Below are 18,473 nucleotides of genomic sequence, written 5' to 3'. Positions count from 1 at the left end.
GAGGGGATGGCAGCAAGCAGAGTGGGCAGAAGCTTTGCTCCAGTACCTTCATGTATGCCCTGCATGTCCTTTCTCGCTTTTGAAGCTTTTTTATTAGAAAAGAAAAAGAACAGATAAAAAATAGAGACATAATTTTACACAAGTTCATGAGCTTTGTAGGAGCTTTTACTGAACTACTGAATGACTGATACAGCTACTCCCCATCGCCTGCTGCACTGTCTCAGGCGCCGCTGCCCTGTTTACCTGCAGGTCGAAGAGTAAAGGCTTTCACTCGCATATTATGACACGCTGTATGTTCCTCTCAAAGCCCTCTGACACTTCATAGAAGTACCACATTACGGCCAATACCACAAATCCTGCCATGAACGCAGATCTCTGTTACGTGCCGGAGTGTAAAAGAACGTAACTGCTCTCTTTGTTTTGTCTTTGTCACAGTTTCCCTCAACTTGAAAAGAATGAATGCATGTGACAAACAATAACAACCACTGCACATATTACTGCATTATTCTGGGGAGCTCTGTATTCCTTTACGCATTTGTCATTCATCGTGTCGGTGCGGCGCGGAACGACAGAGCTGGTGAGAAAAACGGCTTCAGTATTTACCTTAATGTAGCGCGTTCAGTGACACGAGGGAGGCATTTTTCTGCCGAATGCGGTTACCTTGTTGAAGCTGCGCCCTGCAGAATCCTTCTCGCTGGGTCTGAGCTCCTGCAGCTGAGCATCCAGGATGTCCACCAGCTGCTCCATCAGGCGCACCGAGGAGCTGACGTCCCCGGCGAAGATGGGGCCTTTGGTGTGCTTGGCTAACTCGTTGGCCAAGTTTGCTGCATTTTCCCCACTGCGGATCTGCGAGGGGGGGTGGCAGTGAATAATGTTCACATGAATGCAAGAAGACAGGGTTGGAGAGTTCTTTACAGCTCGGCTTCTGACATCAAATCACACCTGAGTGAGTCCTTGAAATGCCAGTTGTGAAACGGAGGTTTAATGTTTTCTTCACGGAGGAGAAGTTGCCATGGTGGCAGTTTTTCACTGTGTGCTAAGTTACGGTGGGTTTTATAGTCCAGCCTTCGTGTGATCCTTCTGTCTTAACTTCTCACACCATTTGTTTTTACTGTTTTCATTTTTTCGTTTGTTTTATTACTTTGTTTTATTGCTTTTATTGACGGTGCTGTTGTTCGTCTTATTGTTTTTATGATTAACACTTTAATGGGTCCTGTTGTTTGCTGTTTTTACTCAGTAAAGCACCTTGTAAACCTGGTTTTGGAAAGGTGCTATATAAATAAAGTATTACTATTACTATTATTATTATTATTAAAAAAACAGGTACAATGAGAGCTGCTTGCTTTATCTGCTTCTACATCTCAGGGACACATTTCTGGCACAGGGGGAAGAGAAAATATTATTTCATATAAAAAGGCGTTTAACTCTGAGGCAAAGCTAATATATACATACTATTACACCAAATCTATGCCTGTCAAACATCTCTCTGGGCTTTATGCTAAACCTCTTTTTTGTTGTAGTTTGTCTCTGTCATAATTTTCCTTAACATATAAGGCTTCCCAGTCTTTACTTTTTTTAGTTGTTTTTGGAAAACACACAAATCAAGGTCCTCGTTTCCAGACCTCTTTCATAACTGACAAATGCAGCTTTCAAGCCAATCCGACCATCCTCGCTGCCATCTCCGTGACTGAGATGACGTCGCACCAGTATAGAAATCATTTCCAAGGCTGTGTTTCCATTATTTTGGCTACCCCCCTATGTTTTGAAGTAGCGCATTCCGCTTAGAGGGAAAACAGCGAGGCAGAGCACATACAAACCTTTTGGGCTACTTGGTTGACCCAGTGGGAGGTACAGTTGCTGAGATCAGGGCCCTTCGGGTGCCAGGCCCCAGTGGAAAGGACACATAAATAAGAGGCTGTGCCTGACAGGGAAAACAAAAACAGAATAGTCATGTTCAATTAAGTCAAATCAAATCTGTTTTCCCATGAAGTCCTTTACAGGGCAACAAAGGACAAGGATGCAGATAATAAGAGGAACCTGCTCCCAAACAAGAAATTTACAAACATGCAAATTTAGATCTTTTATACAAATATGAAGGCAGAAGATGTCTGCTGGTGTGCACGCACTGAAATGTCAGCCCCGAAGGATGTTTTGTTTTCTCACAGGTAAGACTGAACGCCGTCGAACGACAAATGAAACTGCCACTGTAGGATACAGTAAAACTCCAAACATCTTAAAGTCACCAATTCTGTCTCTGCAACGTTATTTCCTGAAAATATTTTCAACAGCTTGCTCCTGTTTTTGCTACAAAGTGGGAGCATTTTTTTTTTTTCCCCAGTCCTAATTAGCCCCGTGGCTGATGAACTCAGAGCGCTAACGCGATTTCACACACAATCAAATGAGGGATGCACGTCTCCACACAAGCTGCAGGAGACACAGCTGAGCCGGCTCCTCTGCGACACAGCCGTTACAGATTGCTAAATCATGTTTCGACCTGCAGTGACACAGCCAAAACTTAACGCCATTATAAACTGTCTTCGCCGATTCCCTGAACACATACTTCACATACTACAATCGGTGCTCCATCCTTGTGTGCGCGAGTATCAGACGAATCTAACAAACTCAGGGACGCTCCCTTGGGACGCCTCAGGTCATATTGAAAGCAGCAAGCACGCGGCCCTGAGGTGAGCGGTAGCCCTGTTTACCTCGTGTTCCCTTGGGGCAAGGTCGCTCCACGAGCATGCCCCTCTGGGTCTGAGGCCACGTTATGTCTCTTTTCTCGGTGGCCTCGCAGAAGCGCTCAGGTAAAGGGAAGGACTCGAGGGGCGGCGGGGAAGTAGTCTGTGGAATCACAGGAGGCGGCTTGGGCGCTCCCCTGCTGCCCTCCTTGAGCCCTGTTGTGGTGGTAGTGTTGGCCACACCCCAGTGCACTGTGGTTGTTGTGGTGGTGGTTGTAGTTCTCTGAGGCTGAGGCGACGTGGTGACTTCTGACAGTGGCGGAGCTGTGAAGAGACAGAGGATACAGAGGTGTTATGTTTCTGCGGAGCACTGTTTGTGATGGTGTGCAGCACAGTGGGGAAAAAAACATTATCTCTTCTCATGATTTATGGATCCTCACTGGGACACATATTTATCGGTCTTTATGAAAACAAGATGCAGTCTGTGGATAAAAATTAAAAAATAGACAGTTTGCAATATGGGACTGTGGAAATAAAATTGATTTTAACTTGACTAGCTTGACCTGCAGTTGCAGCGTGAGGTCAGCTCATTAGTGTGGCAACCCTGGGGCGCATAATATAGAATATATCAAGTATTTTGCTAAACATACTTTGGCAGGTATTCAAACACTGGCCGCCTGGCGGGCAGATGCCCTCATGTGCCACTAAACCTTCACAGCTGCCCCTCTGTAAAGAAGACTCCTAACTTTTTTTCTCAACATGTTCAACACTGTAATGCTTATACATCCAAGTATCCTGTTGTGTAAATTGCCGCTAAGTGCTTTGTGCAACAAGCGTATTTGCCTTCCCATTGACTATGGTTCATCCAAGGCACTCAGTCTGCAGCGAACAAGACAATAATTACAGTAACATCCTCCTGCCTGGCAATCATTCTTGCCTGGGAGATTTTGTGGCATGGCTGATTAAATTTCACTAGAGCAACACAGAACCTGTATGCGTCGCTATGGTGCCTGAGCATTCATTTTACAGTTGTTTCTTGCTACAACTCATACTCTGATAAAGCAGGTGTGCAGTAACTCATGCAATGCCCCAGGCAAAAACAATATGTTTCAGTCCTGGGAAAGGAAAAAATAGTGCACTCCTTACATTTAACATGAGCCACTAAGGAAAAACTACGAAGACATTTTTCATGTGATACACCAGAGAAGTGTGAGCAGCACTGTAATTACATTTCATAAAAGTCGAACATGAGGGAGTTTCATAGATGAAATGTTGATAAACACTAACTATTCCATATAAATCTGCTCCACATCTCCAAGTACGAAAAGAAAGCTTGCCCCCCCCCCTTAAAAAAAGTATTTGTTAGTTGAATTTACAAGGATAAGCTATATCAATGAAAGGAGCTCTGATTGGAATGCAATGTGCATAGTGAATCTAATCGTATTTGAGTACTTTGATTTCCTCCATTAGGCTGCCTGTAGAGCATGCAGAGAATGTGAAGAGGTGCTGTTACACTGCTTGAGCCGAGCACAGACGTTCTCAGTAGTACAACCGGTACTGAAAACATCGCAGAGACAGAGAGCCAAAAAGAGGAGGGAGTCAGAGGCAGGACAAGGGGGAACGAGAGAGAGAGAGAGGGAGGGAGGGGGGATGGTGGAAAGTAGAGGCACACGTGGAGGACGATGACAGGAAAATTCAGAAACAATGGGGCCAAGTTGGAGAATGAGAAGACAGTTTCTGTCTTCCGGTGGATTGGAGGAGAGGCAGCCAGACCCCAGGCAGCAACACCTCCGTATCTATTGCCTCCATTGGATAATGGGTCCGGCTGATAGCAGCAAACCCCCCCACCAACACGCACACACACCACTGCCACTATCACCATAGGCCCCACGGTGTGGATGAGAGGCTTCAGCGCAGTTGAGCTGAAGGGAAATCGCCTTTGAGGTTGGCTGCTACCTGTGGCGAATTAGGCTCTATTGACCAGAGGAGATGACTCTGTGTGCTCCCTCCTGGTGATGGGGGTATAGAACTCCATACACACAAACACACGCGCACACACAAGCGGGCGACATGAAGGTGTACACAGCTGACTGGCTGTTTTGACACTGAGCTGAAGGCAGATTTGGCTGGCTGGCTTCACCTCAGCCTCCTCTTCTCTCGTCCCTCCACCCCCACCTGTATCCTTTTACTCAACACAGTGAAATTCTCGGCTGCACGGCCTGTCACAGCGGTTGAGAGACAACCTGTGCTTAGTGTCCTTTCAGCACTAGCATTTAACTGGCTGGGAGAAATGCCCGTCTCTATTCTGCACCAATACCCTTTTATTGCTATAACCGTTGTTTTTTTTTTCATGACTCAGAGGTGAAAGCAATAGTCTCGCACACGCACAAAAAAAATTGGCTTTTTACCTTAATGTATGGTTAAGTTTACACTCGGCAGCATGAAGCGTCGCAGCTCCGTCTCAAGAAAATCAATGCGTGTGTCGGCATAGTTTGTAAATGATTATCATTGTTTCTTTTTAAACATCTGGGTCAGGGTTGCTTGGCAAATGTCCAGAAGATTCCCAATAAACCGTGGGGCCCTTTATAGGTTTCCTCTCTTCCAAATTATGAAAGATGATAATGATAAGATCCAGCCCCGCATGGGTGGGGAGTTTAGAATCCAGACAGAAATAAAACGAAAATGAATCCCTGTTCGGCACCATGATTTAAGATAAAGGGCTCCCGACCCCAGCCAATAAATCACAGAGACATCTGCCATAATCCGAGCACATTCCTTCTGCATGTCGACTAACAACTGTATCTTGTTTACACACCTCACTCAAGAGGGCCGCTTGTCATGACTCGCTGGGATGTTGAGCTCCATGCTCTAGTTACAACATGTACAAATAAATCACTTTGAAGTTTTTTTTCCTTTCATTTCTTCAGTGCTACCTGCTATCAGTGTTGAAACTGTGGGGGTAATTAATGTTAGAACTGGTTAATACCGACTAATGGGCTCGGCTTTCCTGAAGCGTTCCATTGGAGAGAGAGTTTGCGGCAAAGCAAACTGGATGGCTTCAGCTTTTGGAAAAGGGCGTGGGGTGGATTCACTGAGCCAGCGTCTGTGCTGCATGAGACATAAAAGCTCGGCTGGAATTGCTAAAAAAAAAAGGTTGTTCTCAGTGCGCACCACCATAGAATACAGCTGTACATTAAAGAGCTTAATTAACAAGAAATATTATGAAAAGGACACAAGCGAAAGGGCTAAAATAATCCTGTTGGGGGGGTCTCATTTCATGTTTATGATACAAACTAATCCTCTTTCGCGAGTGAAAAAGATGCTAATGTGGATGCTGTCTTCCCACAGAGACTCGCGCATAAACAATGGCGCCTCTCTGACCGCTGCTGTTCCTGTGTACATAGCGTGTCAGCCCGTAATCCTGCCAGCAACACAATAATCTTATTACCTTTATGCTGTAGCTCAGTTTAATTTGAGCCAGTGAAAGCTGAGAGGAATTAACCCATAGGTATTAAAATGGACACTCCGCTCAGGCAGTCACTTCTTCACAGAGATGTCTAAGTGGATAAGTTTATAAGCAGTCACTGTGAGGGATGGGTATTGATCTGTTGGTAGTGCTGCAGCAGTCTTTTCTATAGCTTTTGTGATTCATAACGTGGACCAAACATTTTCTGCTTTCTGCTGTGACACCGCTGAATACCTTCCCTGTGCAATACTCCTTTGATTATGACAAAAGCAGCAAATCCCATGTTTGGGCTATATAGCGAAACCAGGACAGGATCCTTGATTATTATGTCTCTGCTGCACTCAGCCCAAGGGGAACCTTCAATTAGCTGTCATAGAGTGTGAGCGCGTGGAGCGATATTCTCCAAAGTACCGCCGATAGTCAGGACAGACGTATTCATAACCTCTTTGTGTGATTCGACGCCCACGCGTTGTTGCACTTATATGTATTTCAGCGCTCCTGTTATAGGTCTGGGACTGAAGGCAGACAATGGGACGGGAATCCAGGAGAGGAGGACGGCTTGCCACGTAAGCACTCAGGAACACACACACGCACAAACGCGCACACACACACACACACACACAGGGAGACAAGATGAGACTTTAGCAGGACTCAGTAGTCATGCCGGGGTGACAAATGAAAACCGACAGCGTGTGTGTCTTTTATATTATGCTTAATGGCTTCACTTTCAGTAGGCACCGCATGGTTGTTCATCAGGGTAATGTTTCATACACATTACCAGGTGCTGTTTATCTTGCGAGGGAGGTGGGCAAAAAATGGTGAGGGAACACACATTTAGCATTAGTTTCAGCTAATTTGCCACATGAAAAGTTAAAAAGAATTATTAGGTCTCGCTCGTCCCCCTCCTCTATCCTCTGCTCCGTCATGGAACAATCTCGTGATGATGTTTTAGTGGGAGACTGAGCTGAAGTAAAAGAACCGTGTGTTTTGCACATGATGAAAGGTGGCTCCTGGGTGGTAATCACCTCCTAATGGAAGAGGAACAGCAAAAGTTAACAAGTCAGTGGAACCTCAAACAAAGTCTGTTTCTGCCATCAGAAGGGGCCCCACACTCAGTCTTTTGTGAGGGGGCCAAGAGGATCTAGTGGATGGAAAATACAAGAGTAAACCATCAGCTTTCAAGTCATTCGGCACAGAGCGCAGGTTAATTGAAATAAGGTGTTGAACTATGAAAAAATAATGTGTAAATTGCTTCTCCTGCTAATGCCGCTGCTGAAATGTCTCCGCTTCAAACATGCATTTCAGTCAGCCCTCTCTAGATGCACCCTTGCCTGCAAGTTCATATGGAAATGGAAGCTGTTCTTGAGTATGAAATAGTGTGATGATTTATAACACGTTTGTGATGCATTTTGATATCTACCAATAATAACAATAATACACAAAGGAAATTGGATTACACGTCTTTCACTCTGCGCTGCATTTGTAGCTGTGGAGGGGAACACGGCGTGTGATTGCTTGTGTATCAGCAGTAAATATGAAGAAAGCTGAGTGAAAATTCGTATAATTTCCCATGAGTCATGTCCTTGTGAGGGTGTGTACAGTATACGTCCATGTCTTAGGGAACAAAACCTAATAGTTGGATTATGTTATTTACTGCTGTCTCCAATATTTCTGTTTCCCACAATACAAACGCATTGATTCATACGGACACAGGCAGGCAGAGTGCACTCCCACACTCACACACATGCACGCTTAGAAACGCGTGTACACACTCATATGCACCCTCACACACAGAATGACACCAAAGTATAGAGAACAGACACAGCAGCTGCCAGACTACAGTTTTTTTCCCCCTCCTTGCAGCTTTCTCTGTACTGTACGTGCCTCAAATTTCAAGCGTTAACTCAAAGTGTGCCGAGCAGACTGATATTTAATGCCGTGCACACAGGAGGGTGTCTGTTTCAGAGGTGTTCATACAAACACACACAGACACACACAGATACAGACACACTTCCAAACAGATGCACATACATAAGCATGCAAGCACGCGAACCAGATTAGAGAAACACAGACACACATCGACACAATAATCAGGCCTGTGTGAAATAAATCTCCTCAAAGGCGTGTGTCAGGGAGTGATGGGGGACCATTGTGATGTCTGAGTAATAATTCTTTTAATACGCCTTGTTTCACAGTCAGGCTGTAATCAAACAAGAGACTGTGGATCCCCTTGGCTATAGGGCTCAGTGTAACCATAATCACACCCCCCGTCCTCACTCTCTTTTATGTAAAACAACTCTTTGTGACATTTTAAATCATAACCCCGGGTTTGCTGTTGCCCACATACTTGCTCGCTGACAGTGAAGATCACTTGGCCGCACTGTGTGCAGCGGCAGTGGTGACAAGCAGCTTGGGAGCGCGAGAAAACATTCTCTTGAGGTGTGTTTTTGGGATGAGGGGTGAAATGTTCTACCTTGTCTGGAAACAACTGGCCCTCGTGTGTTATGATGTTCGGTGCAGGAGGAGCCGCAGAGATCAAGATCCGGTTTCAGAGGAAACAGGTGACCTCCTGGCCTCGTGTCCTGAGCAGACGTCGCTGCCACCAGATACTGGCTGCTTAGGTATTATCCCACGATGTAAAACCAGAGACATTGTGAACAAGACTGTAAATCCCCATCGTGGGATTTCCCCCCTTTTATTGCCCAAGTTAAATTCACCCTATATCGTAACCAAGAATGAGACCTGAGGGTCACGGTGTAGACAGAATAATGTCACAGTATATCATAAAACGCTGGTTAAAAAAGCTACATGGGAGGAATAAAGAATGGAAGCTGGCATATAGGGAGATCCTGCAGTCCAGCGCTGAAGAATGAGGCCTTTAGCTAAAGGTACACTCCACAGCTGTGCCCGAGCATCTCAGAAATTCTTCCCAGCTCGCACAGCTCAAAACATTATCAGTAAGCTGGGCAAAATTCTGGGACTCAGGGACACCTTTAAGGGCTATAACAAAATAAAGGACTTGTTGAATTAACCCGTCACTGCGACCCACACACTGGTTTAAGGTTGCAGGTCACTTTGGGGGATTTCTACACACACTCCTGGCGGTTTTGAGCAGATTGCTGTGCACAGTGAGGTGTTTGATTTGAGCTGGTTCTGGCTTGTGTAGTCAGTCAACATCAGCGTGATCCTGACAACAACCACCAGGAGTTCAGGTCGACAGGAAAGAACACGAGAGAGAGCCACAGAGACGTTGCAGCAGGAACAACATTTTTCACTCGGATAGGTAGCTTACATCGGCTGCACTTTGCACAATGCCAATCAGAGGCAAAATAGGTTTCATGCAAAATCTTTCGGTGGAATAATGTCACTTAAATGTAAACACGGTTGTAAACTGAATGACAAAACTGGGTGATGTGTGATGTGCATGATGGCCGTCTTTGTCCTGTTTTTGTGCGTGCACAGTTTCCCAGAAGGCACAGCTACGGATTTACTTAAATCCTGTCATTTAGTGTGCACAGCCCTCATTGGGCATGATTTGAACAGTCTGACCAAAGCTTTAGCCTGACTTCAGAATGTGTGTGGATATATGTGCAGACGCGCACGTACAGAAATGCAAATACCCAAATATGTAGGGCACAGCTCGTGGATGATCATGGAGGAGGAGGACTGAAGAAGAACACTGGCAGCACAGGCAGAAGGAGGGTAAAAGAAAAATCAAAAAAGACAGAGAGAGGGGCGAGCGAAAAGAGGAAGACAGACAGAAACAACAAGACTGAATCCAATAGAGACGGAGGAGACGGAATGAAAGAGAGAGACAATAAAATGGAAGCAGACAGAGAGAGAAACAGCTAGAATATGACAGGAGGACGGAAAAACAAAAACAAAAAGGGTGAATTTCCACATCAATATCGTCTCCTTTCACACAAACAAATTGGCCGTTTTTAACACATCCTGATCCCTGCTCCTGCACCTCTGGTGAGCATGTAGGAGGCAGACGTCTCTGCCATTTTACCAGAGCGCCTCAGATGGCCGATGTTGCAGTTTAAAGTATCTATATCTCTCTCTGCTTTCCCTGCTTTCTCTCTAAATGTTGCCACGCACAAGTTGACCTCTATGTAAGCACTGCAGAAGACAGGAATGAATCATAGTGGTGCTTATTAGAGAGCTGTATATTCATCAGACTATAAGAGGTAGGCTCTCTGGGGTGACTGCTAATGCATGTGACTCACAAGCATCTGTAACAGCTGAGGATTTTTGCATTGTAAAGCACTTTCATAACACACAAACTACAGGGCATTGTTGTGACCACATGCAGAGTTTTGTAGCTAATTGGCAAGTCGCGTCAGTGAGCCATACCTTATAATTTCAAACAAATTGGGTCATTGCCTTCCTTATGATCCCCACTTGCAAATGTATAATTTGAGGATGCAGCAAAGATTGAAACTGCATGCAAATGTATTGACATTTGAACAATTAAAGAGGAGGTCTTGATTTGTGTGGGTGTTAACTGCAGCTCCGGGGGCTTTTACATGGAAGTTATTCAGAATCTAATTTTGCAACAAGGGATAAATAAAAGGTTTCCGAGGCTCACCTGTGTCCCATTGAGGCAGTGAATACAGTCTGTTTGTGCATACTTGTGGTAAAAAATAGCTTTTGATATGCTTACTGAGTGGTTTGAGGCCACATATTGGAGCTTGGCATGAATAAACGGTCCATAGAAATGGGTGCATAATGAGTTTTCTCTGGGAATACCTCATTTAAATCAATTTAATCATCTCACTTACAAGATGCGACAAAGGAATATGTCTTTTTATGAGCTCCTATATGCAAGGAGGAAGACAGGCATGAAGCCATGGTTAAATGAGTGGATTATGGCGCTGTTGGTCAAAGCCAAGAGACGGACTTACTGACCCATTTAATGTCCACTTCCAGCGGAGCCGCTTGTTGGATGTGACCCCATCCACTCCCCCATAATCCTACAAGAGATGATCTTGCCTCGACACGAGCAGCGTTATTGGACTTGACAAGAACCCAACTGTCTGCCACACAGCGTCTGAACATCACTTTGATGTGATTGCATTCCATGACAGAGCGAATCATGTGACAGAGTTGTTTGTGCACTTAAAATACATGAAAAAAAAAAAAAAAAAAATGAGGCAGGGTGTGCAGTGCACAGAGACAAACGCATACAGTATCAATCTCACGCCCCCGCAATTATATCGTTGACTCATCCTCATGTACATGCTTTGAAAATCTCTGGAAGAAAAATCTGTGGTTGAATTAAAAACCAGCAGATCTTTTTTTTTTTTTCCTCCCTTTGAAGTTTGACTTTAAAAATGTCAACCAATTAACACATGTCTAGCATCTACATTAATAATTAGCCGTGCTCTGTTGTATAAACAATGCTTTCTGCATGTGCCAAGCTTTTACATGTGCTTGATTTGAGCAAAGCTGACGCACTGTTTTGATTTTTGCGTTTTTCTCCTTTTATTTTCGAGCATTACTCAAAACGCGTACCTTCAACTTTTAACACCACGAGGCACTCTGATCGCTTGTTTCAGCGCCTAGTGAAGCAGGCGCTGGAACGGGCATCAAGATATCACAGAGAGGGCAACCAGAGACAGCCAGAAAAAAGTGCCATCATTTATGTGTCAACATCAGCCATGTGGGAGGACAAGTTTATTGACATCTTGATGATCATCCTGGACCATTCTCCCTTGCACTCATCGACTGCAACTCAACATACATTAGTCAGCAGCAGGGCCAGGCTCACGTCTCATTTGTCAGGAGGAGAGGAGCGGGTCCTCGTTGACATTAAAATAAAGATGTGTGAATACAGAAGCCCTGAGGAGCGAATACCATACGTCAGGTAGTGTTTGTTTCTAAATGTGATCTTGAGGAAGGGAAGTGGGTTCCTTTGGGTGCTTGGGGAGGTCTGACTGTGTGAATAAACACTTGTAAAGTGTGTTTCTCTCACACACGTGCACAACACAAATAACCGTAATGCACTCTTATTTCAGGATCCTTTTAAAGCCTGCGATTTCTCTATCAGTGTCCGTTCAGAAAATGAATAAATCAATTGAGCGTGCAGCCTGTATATACACAGCTTTTTTCCCAAGAATCCATAACAGCTAAGCTGAAAATAAAGGCTGTTGAGGAGGCTGTTGCTTTACTGCCAAATAATCAGTTTACTGTACATAAACACGTAATGGCATGTAAAGACACGCTCCGAAATATTCTTATTAGATAGCAGAAAAGGTCATATTATGACCACTTTTCCAGCCGCTGTGTGCAATGAAAGGCACAGCTTTGAATCAGCTCGTCTAAATTCTCTAAAGGGAGGAAACACCTTTCGACTGGAGCATATTCTTCAGTTGTTAATGTTTAATTAAAAAAAAAATCCCTGAGTATCTGTCTCACTGGCTGCGCAGAAACTTCAAGTATGCTCTTCAGACTTAGAAAAAAGAAAACATTTTTCATCTCGTTCCTTATGACAGTGGTCGTATTTCACTCGGTGCCCCCTCTGCATATTAATTCTGCTTTCCAACCTGGGCTACGTTCTTTGTCGTGGTAAAGCTTTGCCTTGGCTTGGCTGGACTGATGCCGTTTCTACTGGCCCAACCCAATTTAGCAGCCCCAGGCCATGTCCTATCAATACGAAAGCGGACGAGTAAATGCATTAATAAATATTGAGCTCTCGGATAATCTGACTAAAAGTTGCTCGACCTCTGTGACTCATCAGCGACTGTGTAAAGCATTACGTGGACTTAGGAATCTGGGTGTGTAGGGGGATTAGGATAATTACTGTTATTATATTCTCATTGTAAGGATGATCGCAGGTCTCAGCTAGCCTCCCTCAGCTCTTGACAGCTAAATTAAAAACATACACTTCTGATGTGACCCAGGGTGATTGATCCCGCTCCCTTGTGTTTACCATCCATTTCTCTCTTCGGCAGAACCTTGAATCCTTAAGTCCACCTACAGAGTGTGAAGTTTTTTTTTTTTTTCTTTTTAATGGCCAATGGAGATTTGGAGTTCCAGCATCACTTGGGGAATGATCTAACCTTGCCCCAGGCCAGACTTTGCACCTGTCCAGGCATGTATGTTTCCAGAAGTGAAAATATATCTCTCTGTCACTGTCTCTCTTTAAAAAAAAAGGGGATATGCTAGCAGGGGTCCCTCGAGTCTTAGCACCAGGGACTCAGGGAACGCCCGGATGGTAAACCTCCCCAAATCCCCTAGATACTGATCCCTTATGATATGGTAACTGGCTTCGAGGTGTTGTTTACGACAGAGCCCCACTCACTTCACCCCCGAGATGCTTTCCTACACTCCAAAGCTTCCGTAACATATCTAGCACATATTAGATTCTAAATTAAAAATCAGTCAGCTGTGACACTTAATACATAGATGGGGACTACCAAGGGAATATGACAGTGCACTTGACAGCAACTGAAATCACCATTTCAGCACTGCAATTTAACAATATTGCCTGTAAAAGAATTGATTGGGGGGACTGGGCTCTTACCATGTGCTGGATCAGGTGGGCCAAACTCCAGATTGTATCTCAGGATGTAAAAATTATTCCAAACATAGAGCTGGTTATCTCGCGGATTGTAATCCACAGCTGCAATGTACTGGTACTGGTTGGGAAAGTGGATATCAACGTATTCCCCACGGTTCTGCTTGGTATTGTAAATATAATCAATCAGGCTCTTGCTGACCTCACTTTCATTGTCTTCATAGGTGGAGCGGACCACATAGAGTACTCCACAAACCATGAAGGCATTGGAGGCGGAGCGCTTATCATATGCCGTGTCCCAGGTAGCCTCAAAACGTAGCGTGTAGGGGTTCAACTGGCTGATAACCATCATGCCATTGTTCTGCTCTGTGGCGTAGATCACCCACAGCCCATTCTCGTCTACTGCCAGGTCAATGTCTGTTTTACCACCCCACTTGTAGGGCGACGTGTCGTGGTAGTTGGCATTGTTGATGATCGCCTCGCCGCTTTTGATTCGAGTCCGCAGGTCAAACTTCACAATGTTGCGGGTACGCTCCTTGTTGAAAAACACGGCCCCGTCGTACACCACAAATCCAGTCCCATCCACCCGGTGGGGCAGCTTGTAGGTGATGGTTTGCCGGGCATTTTGGAAGTCGTCCAGGGAGGAGTACTCAATGAGAGTGTCTGTCCTATAGGGAGTCCAAGGCATGAAGTAGATTTTGTCGCCGGCTTGCAGTGGGTCTTTGCACCAGGCGCCAGCTTGTTGCTCCGCTTCAAATAGAAAGGAAGGATCACCGACAGCTTTCAGAGTCCCAGGACAAAGAAAAACTAGTAATGGAAGAAGAGTAGAATAAGAGACAGACACAGGTTAACATGTGAAAGACAAAACCATACAAAACAATGAGTAAAATCCATATAATCTCTAATGTCTTCATTTTGTTCTACAGGTTGTCCGCGAGGAGTGGGGACAGACACACATTACAGAGTGGCCGAAACACAACTAACATCTATAGCCAATATTCACAAGCAGTATAAGGATTTTGGTTTTGTGCATAGAAAGAAAAAAAGGAATAGGAAAGTTATTAAGCATAATGTTTAAATATATTAAGTAGTCTGAAACAAAAGGAAGCTTGGCCTCATAGACATTTACTGTTGGGAGTAGAACACAAATGAGGGGAAATAGAACAGAAACCAAACTTAACAAAACAATTGGTCCTGTAAACAAAAAAAATGCAGCCAACTAAAGTCACTTGGCAACAGACGGGAGAGGTTATGAGAGAGCAGGAGTCAGCGGAGTCTGCAGAATGTTTGTGTGCACACTGATGTGTCTCAGAAACACCACCATTTCTACGGTGTATACCTGAGAGGCCTGTCATTACGAAGTGGTGCAAATGTCACAACCATTAAGATTTAAAAAACTTTTCATTATGGGTCTCTGGAGGTGTTTTGGTTGTTGCTCTGAGGCATTGGAGACATAAGAATCAACAAAGAAAAGAGCAGCAAGTGGTCAGGTGAGAATAATGGGGAGAAGAGTGAGAAGGGGGGGGCGGAGGGGCTCTGAGAGAAAAGGGACAGTAGAAATCAATAGCTTGAAATAAGGGCCAAGAAACACTGTTACCATGGCATGCTATGGAAAAGGGTTTGGAAGCCAGGCAATATGAGATTCTGCTGAGTAGCAAAAGCACCCAGGGAGAATGAGAAGAGGAAGCCCCTATGGACTACAGCCAACATGCCCCCATTTACATCTTCTGGCTGCCTGTGCGCTGTCTTTTTTATGTCCAGCCTCACTTCCCCTGTTGCACTACACTGGCCGTTAAATTACAGTAGGGGGGTTCTGAAGATAACGTCTGTGATGCATTCGTTGGGGCCACCATGGGAAAATAGGTACTTTACAGCCAGATGCCACAAAACAAGGAGCTAGGGTTTGGATCGTGTCTGTTATTTACCTTTTTGCTCCACTTCTATTTTAAGCGTTGGAAGAGAGAATGAAAGGGGTGCAAGGGGAAAAAAAAGAGATTAATATGAATTAACTGTCATCGCTACGATTACATATGCAGAAACACGTTATGAGACATGGACAAAGATGGGTAGACCTATTTATAGAAAGCAGGAAAGTTGTCAGAGCGGTGGCACACAGTCGTCACGGTCCTGTCTTAGAAAAAGGGTTTCATTAGAACATCGAGAACGGTCTGATCGGGTTTGTGATCATGACCAATCATAACAACTGGTTTATAGCAGAGTGGTGGATGGATTTTATATTTGACAGACTGCCAACTGCCTGTGAGTACGTGCTCTCACTCATGGCCTCACTTCTGATATTCAGATGTAAAAGAAATCTTTGATTTTGACTGAAAACAGAGACGAGCAAGTCTGAGAGAGTGATCTCCTTTTACAACCCTCATTCCAAAAAAGTTGGACTGCGTAAAAACAGGATGTGAACAGTTGTGAATCATTTTTGGTGGAAACTCAGTCAGAAAACAGTGCAAAGACAATATATTTACAATATATTTAATGTTTTACCTCATCAACTTCATTCATTTTTGAAAATATCTGCTTATTCTGAATTTGATGCATTAACACGTTTCAAACAAGTTGAGTCAGGAGCAACTAAAAACTGGAAAAGATGTGGAATGCTCCAAAAACACCTGTTTGGATCATTCCACAGGTAAACAGGTTCACTGGTAACAGGTGATAGTATCATGATTGGGTATGAAAGGGGCATCCTGGAAAGGCTCAGTCGTTCACTGCGAGGATGGAGTGAGGTTCACCACTGTGTGAACACATGATTGAATAAAGGGTATTACTACATAGGCTCAGGAACACTTTGTGAAACTGTTGTCAGTTTGTTTTCAAAATGACTGAATAAAAATTTTATTTATGTTCAACACGGCGTCCCAACTTTTCTAAAATCAGGGTTATAGTTCTAAATATTGTGCACATAATTCTAGGTTAATGAAAACATTTTCAGACTCAAAGTCATCTCTGTGGATAATACAGTAAAGCAACATTTATTGTGTCATTTTATTTATGTTAATTATAATTTCACTCCACATGACTCTGGTTTTGGTGAAAAGCCAAACCAAGCTGCTTTCAAACTATGGTCTGTGTTAATCCACCCACCACCATAAACCAAGCCCAAATCCACGGAAAAGAAAAAATGTCTTCTTTTTAATAAATAAGTTAAATATAGGGTGTTGTATACTTCTTTGCTATGTATTTAAAATCTATATTTGAATACAAGAAATATGCCGTTTTGTCACGTAGGACCTGTAACTCCAGACTAATACCAACAAAAGCCCCTGCGTGCCACTCTGATCTTACTTTACCACTTTAAAACTGAAGCCACGTATAAAGAAAAAAAAAAATAATTGTGGCCTTTTCAAGAAAGCAGGTAATCAGTGTAAATCACTGGAGCACAATACATTAATATCGCTTATGTGCACTCACTGTTGAAATGTACTTAATTCCACAGTAAAGCACTGCACTTAATTTGCTGAGTTATTTTGTGCTTTCCAATACAAGTCGGCTATAAATTGGCCAACATGGGCACATTCAAACAAGGCACTCTGAAGGTAACGGCGCTAAGACGCATTACCCAGCCCATTAATCTGAGATGTCAACGACGGACTTAAAGGACACATCACAAGACTTAAAGCGCAGAAAGGAACCAGCTTATTTCTAATTACAACAAGACTGGAAATTATTTATGACTTGTTTACAAAGATTCTTCAGAAGAGTCTAAAGCCGAGGTCAGACTAGAAGACGGATCAAGTCATGTCTTTCCCAACTGGGACGTTTCAGCTGAGTCTGCTCACGGTTCAATCAGCAAGTTGAGGACAAAATGTGAGGGGACAAAGACGGGAACCACAGAAAAATGTATTCAGTCATTCAAAGATTCCTCCTCTTACTCTGTGTACAGAAAAATATCGTTAAAAAAACAATTCTCATTTCATGGCACTGAAGCCACAGCTTCTATTATAGAAATGTAGTTTATCTTGCTTTGTTGCTGTGACACTTCTTTGACTTAAAAAGTAATTTCTACCAATGCGGACTGATCCAGGCACATTGCTATTTGATGTAATCTGAAAGTTGTTCTTTCATCAATATAGTAATTGTTTACTAGTGGAGATGTTAATCTCCTGACTACAGACTGCTTGCGTCAGTTCTTTCGCCCTTGATCAACACTTCTATTGGTTTTTGGCTTCAGTCTCAGATGGATTCATAAAACAAAGGCTCAATCACAGAGGCCCTCTGAGAATCAGCGTTGAAATACTAATTGTACACATTTTGGGCCAGTTTGCACCATGGAATAATGTGAGCAATCATAAATTAGGTTCCCCTTGAATCCTGCACCCCTCCAGCTCCAATTAGTGCAGGTTCATATCAGAATTAGAATTTGTCTTAATTGTTGAGTCTGACCTGGACCTCAGTGGCAAAAAAAAAAAAAAAAGACAGAAGAAAAAAAAAGGCAGTAGAAACAAGAGATTTATATGGATCCATAAACGAATGCACGCCAGTCTGGAGAAGAAATTTAAATGTGTTGCAGCTAACTAAGAGATCAAACACGGATGGGAGGCAAACAAATTACAAATTACACAAACAGTCGAGCACTCAGAGGCCGCCTCAGCCGCATACAACGGAGGAGGCGAGAAGAGGACAGAGAAAGGTGGCGTGAGAGAAACCTGGAAAGAAAAAGAGAACACATGACTGAAGACCTGATGACGTTAGTAGAAATGTAAAAATAGAAATGGCAATCAGTGTGATCAGTAATCGGTCAGTGGATGAAGAGAGTGAGTCAGATAGCCGAGGAGGTTTCCTGCAGATTGCA

The 18,473-nt window shown here is 43.8% G+C and overlaps 1 protein-coding gene across 29 annotated transcripts in view; it reads right to left on the bottom strand.

Annotated features, from left to right (window-relative positions):
- The window catches only part of adgrl2a (adhesion G protein-coupled receptor L2a), a 97,015-nt gene that overhangs the window by 22,511 nt on the left and 56,031 nt on the right, over window positions 1-18,473 (bottom strand). For 17 of the 29 annotated variants that reach the window (XM_076725849.1, XM_076725837.1, XM_076725841.1 and 14 more), the window contains exons 5-9: window positions 13,673-14,476; window positions 2,706-3,002; window positions 1,818-1,921; window positions 661-846; window positions 47-85 (exon numbers count right to left, since the gene is read on the bottom strand). In XM_076725849.1, the coding sequence (XP_076581964.1) occupies window positions 47-85; window positions 661-846; window positions 1,818-1,921; window positions 2,706-3,002; window positions 13,673-14,476 (1,430 nt within the window). Of the gene's footprint in view, window positions 1-46; window positions 86-660; window positions 847-1,817; window positions 1,922-2,705; window positions 3,003-13,672; window positions 14,477-15,591; window positions 15,607-18,473 lie in introns of all 29 variants that reach the window. The other 12 variants (XM_076725844.1, XM_076725862.1, XM_076725859.1 and 9 more) reach the window with 2 other exon arrangements.

This window comes from Chaetodon auriga, chromosome 3 (assembly GCF_051107435.1).
Source record: "Chaetodon auriga isolate fChaAug3 chromosome 3, fChaAug3.hap1, whole genome shotgun sequence".
In the NCBI taxonomy this organism is placed as follows: domain Eukaryota; kingdom Metazoa; phylum Chordata; class Actinopteri; order Chaetodontiformes; family Chaetodontidae; genus Chaetodon; species Chaetodon auriga.
Note: the sequence above shows the minus strand (reverse complement) of the source record. Positions and strands in the feature narration are given on the sequence as shown.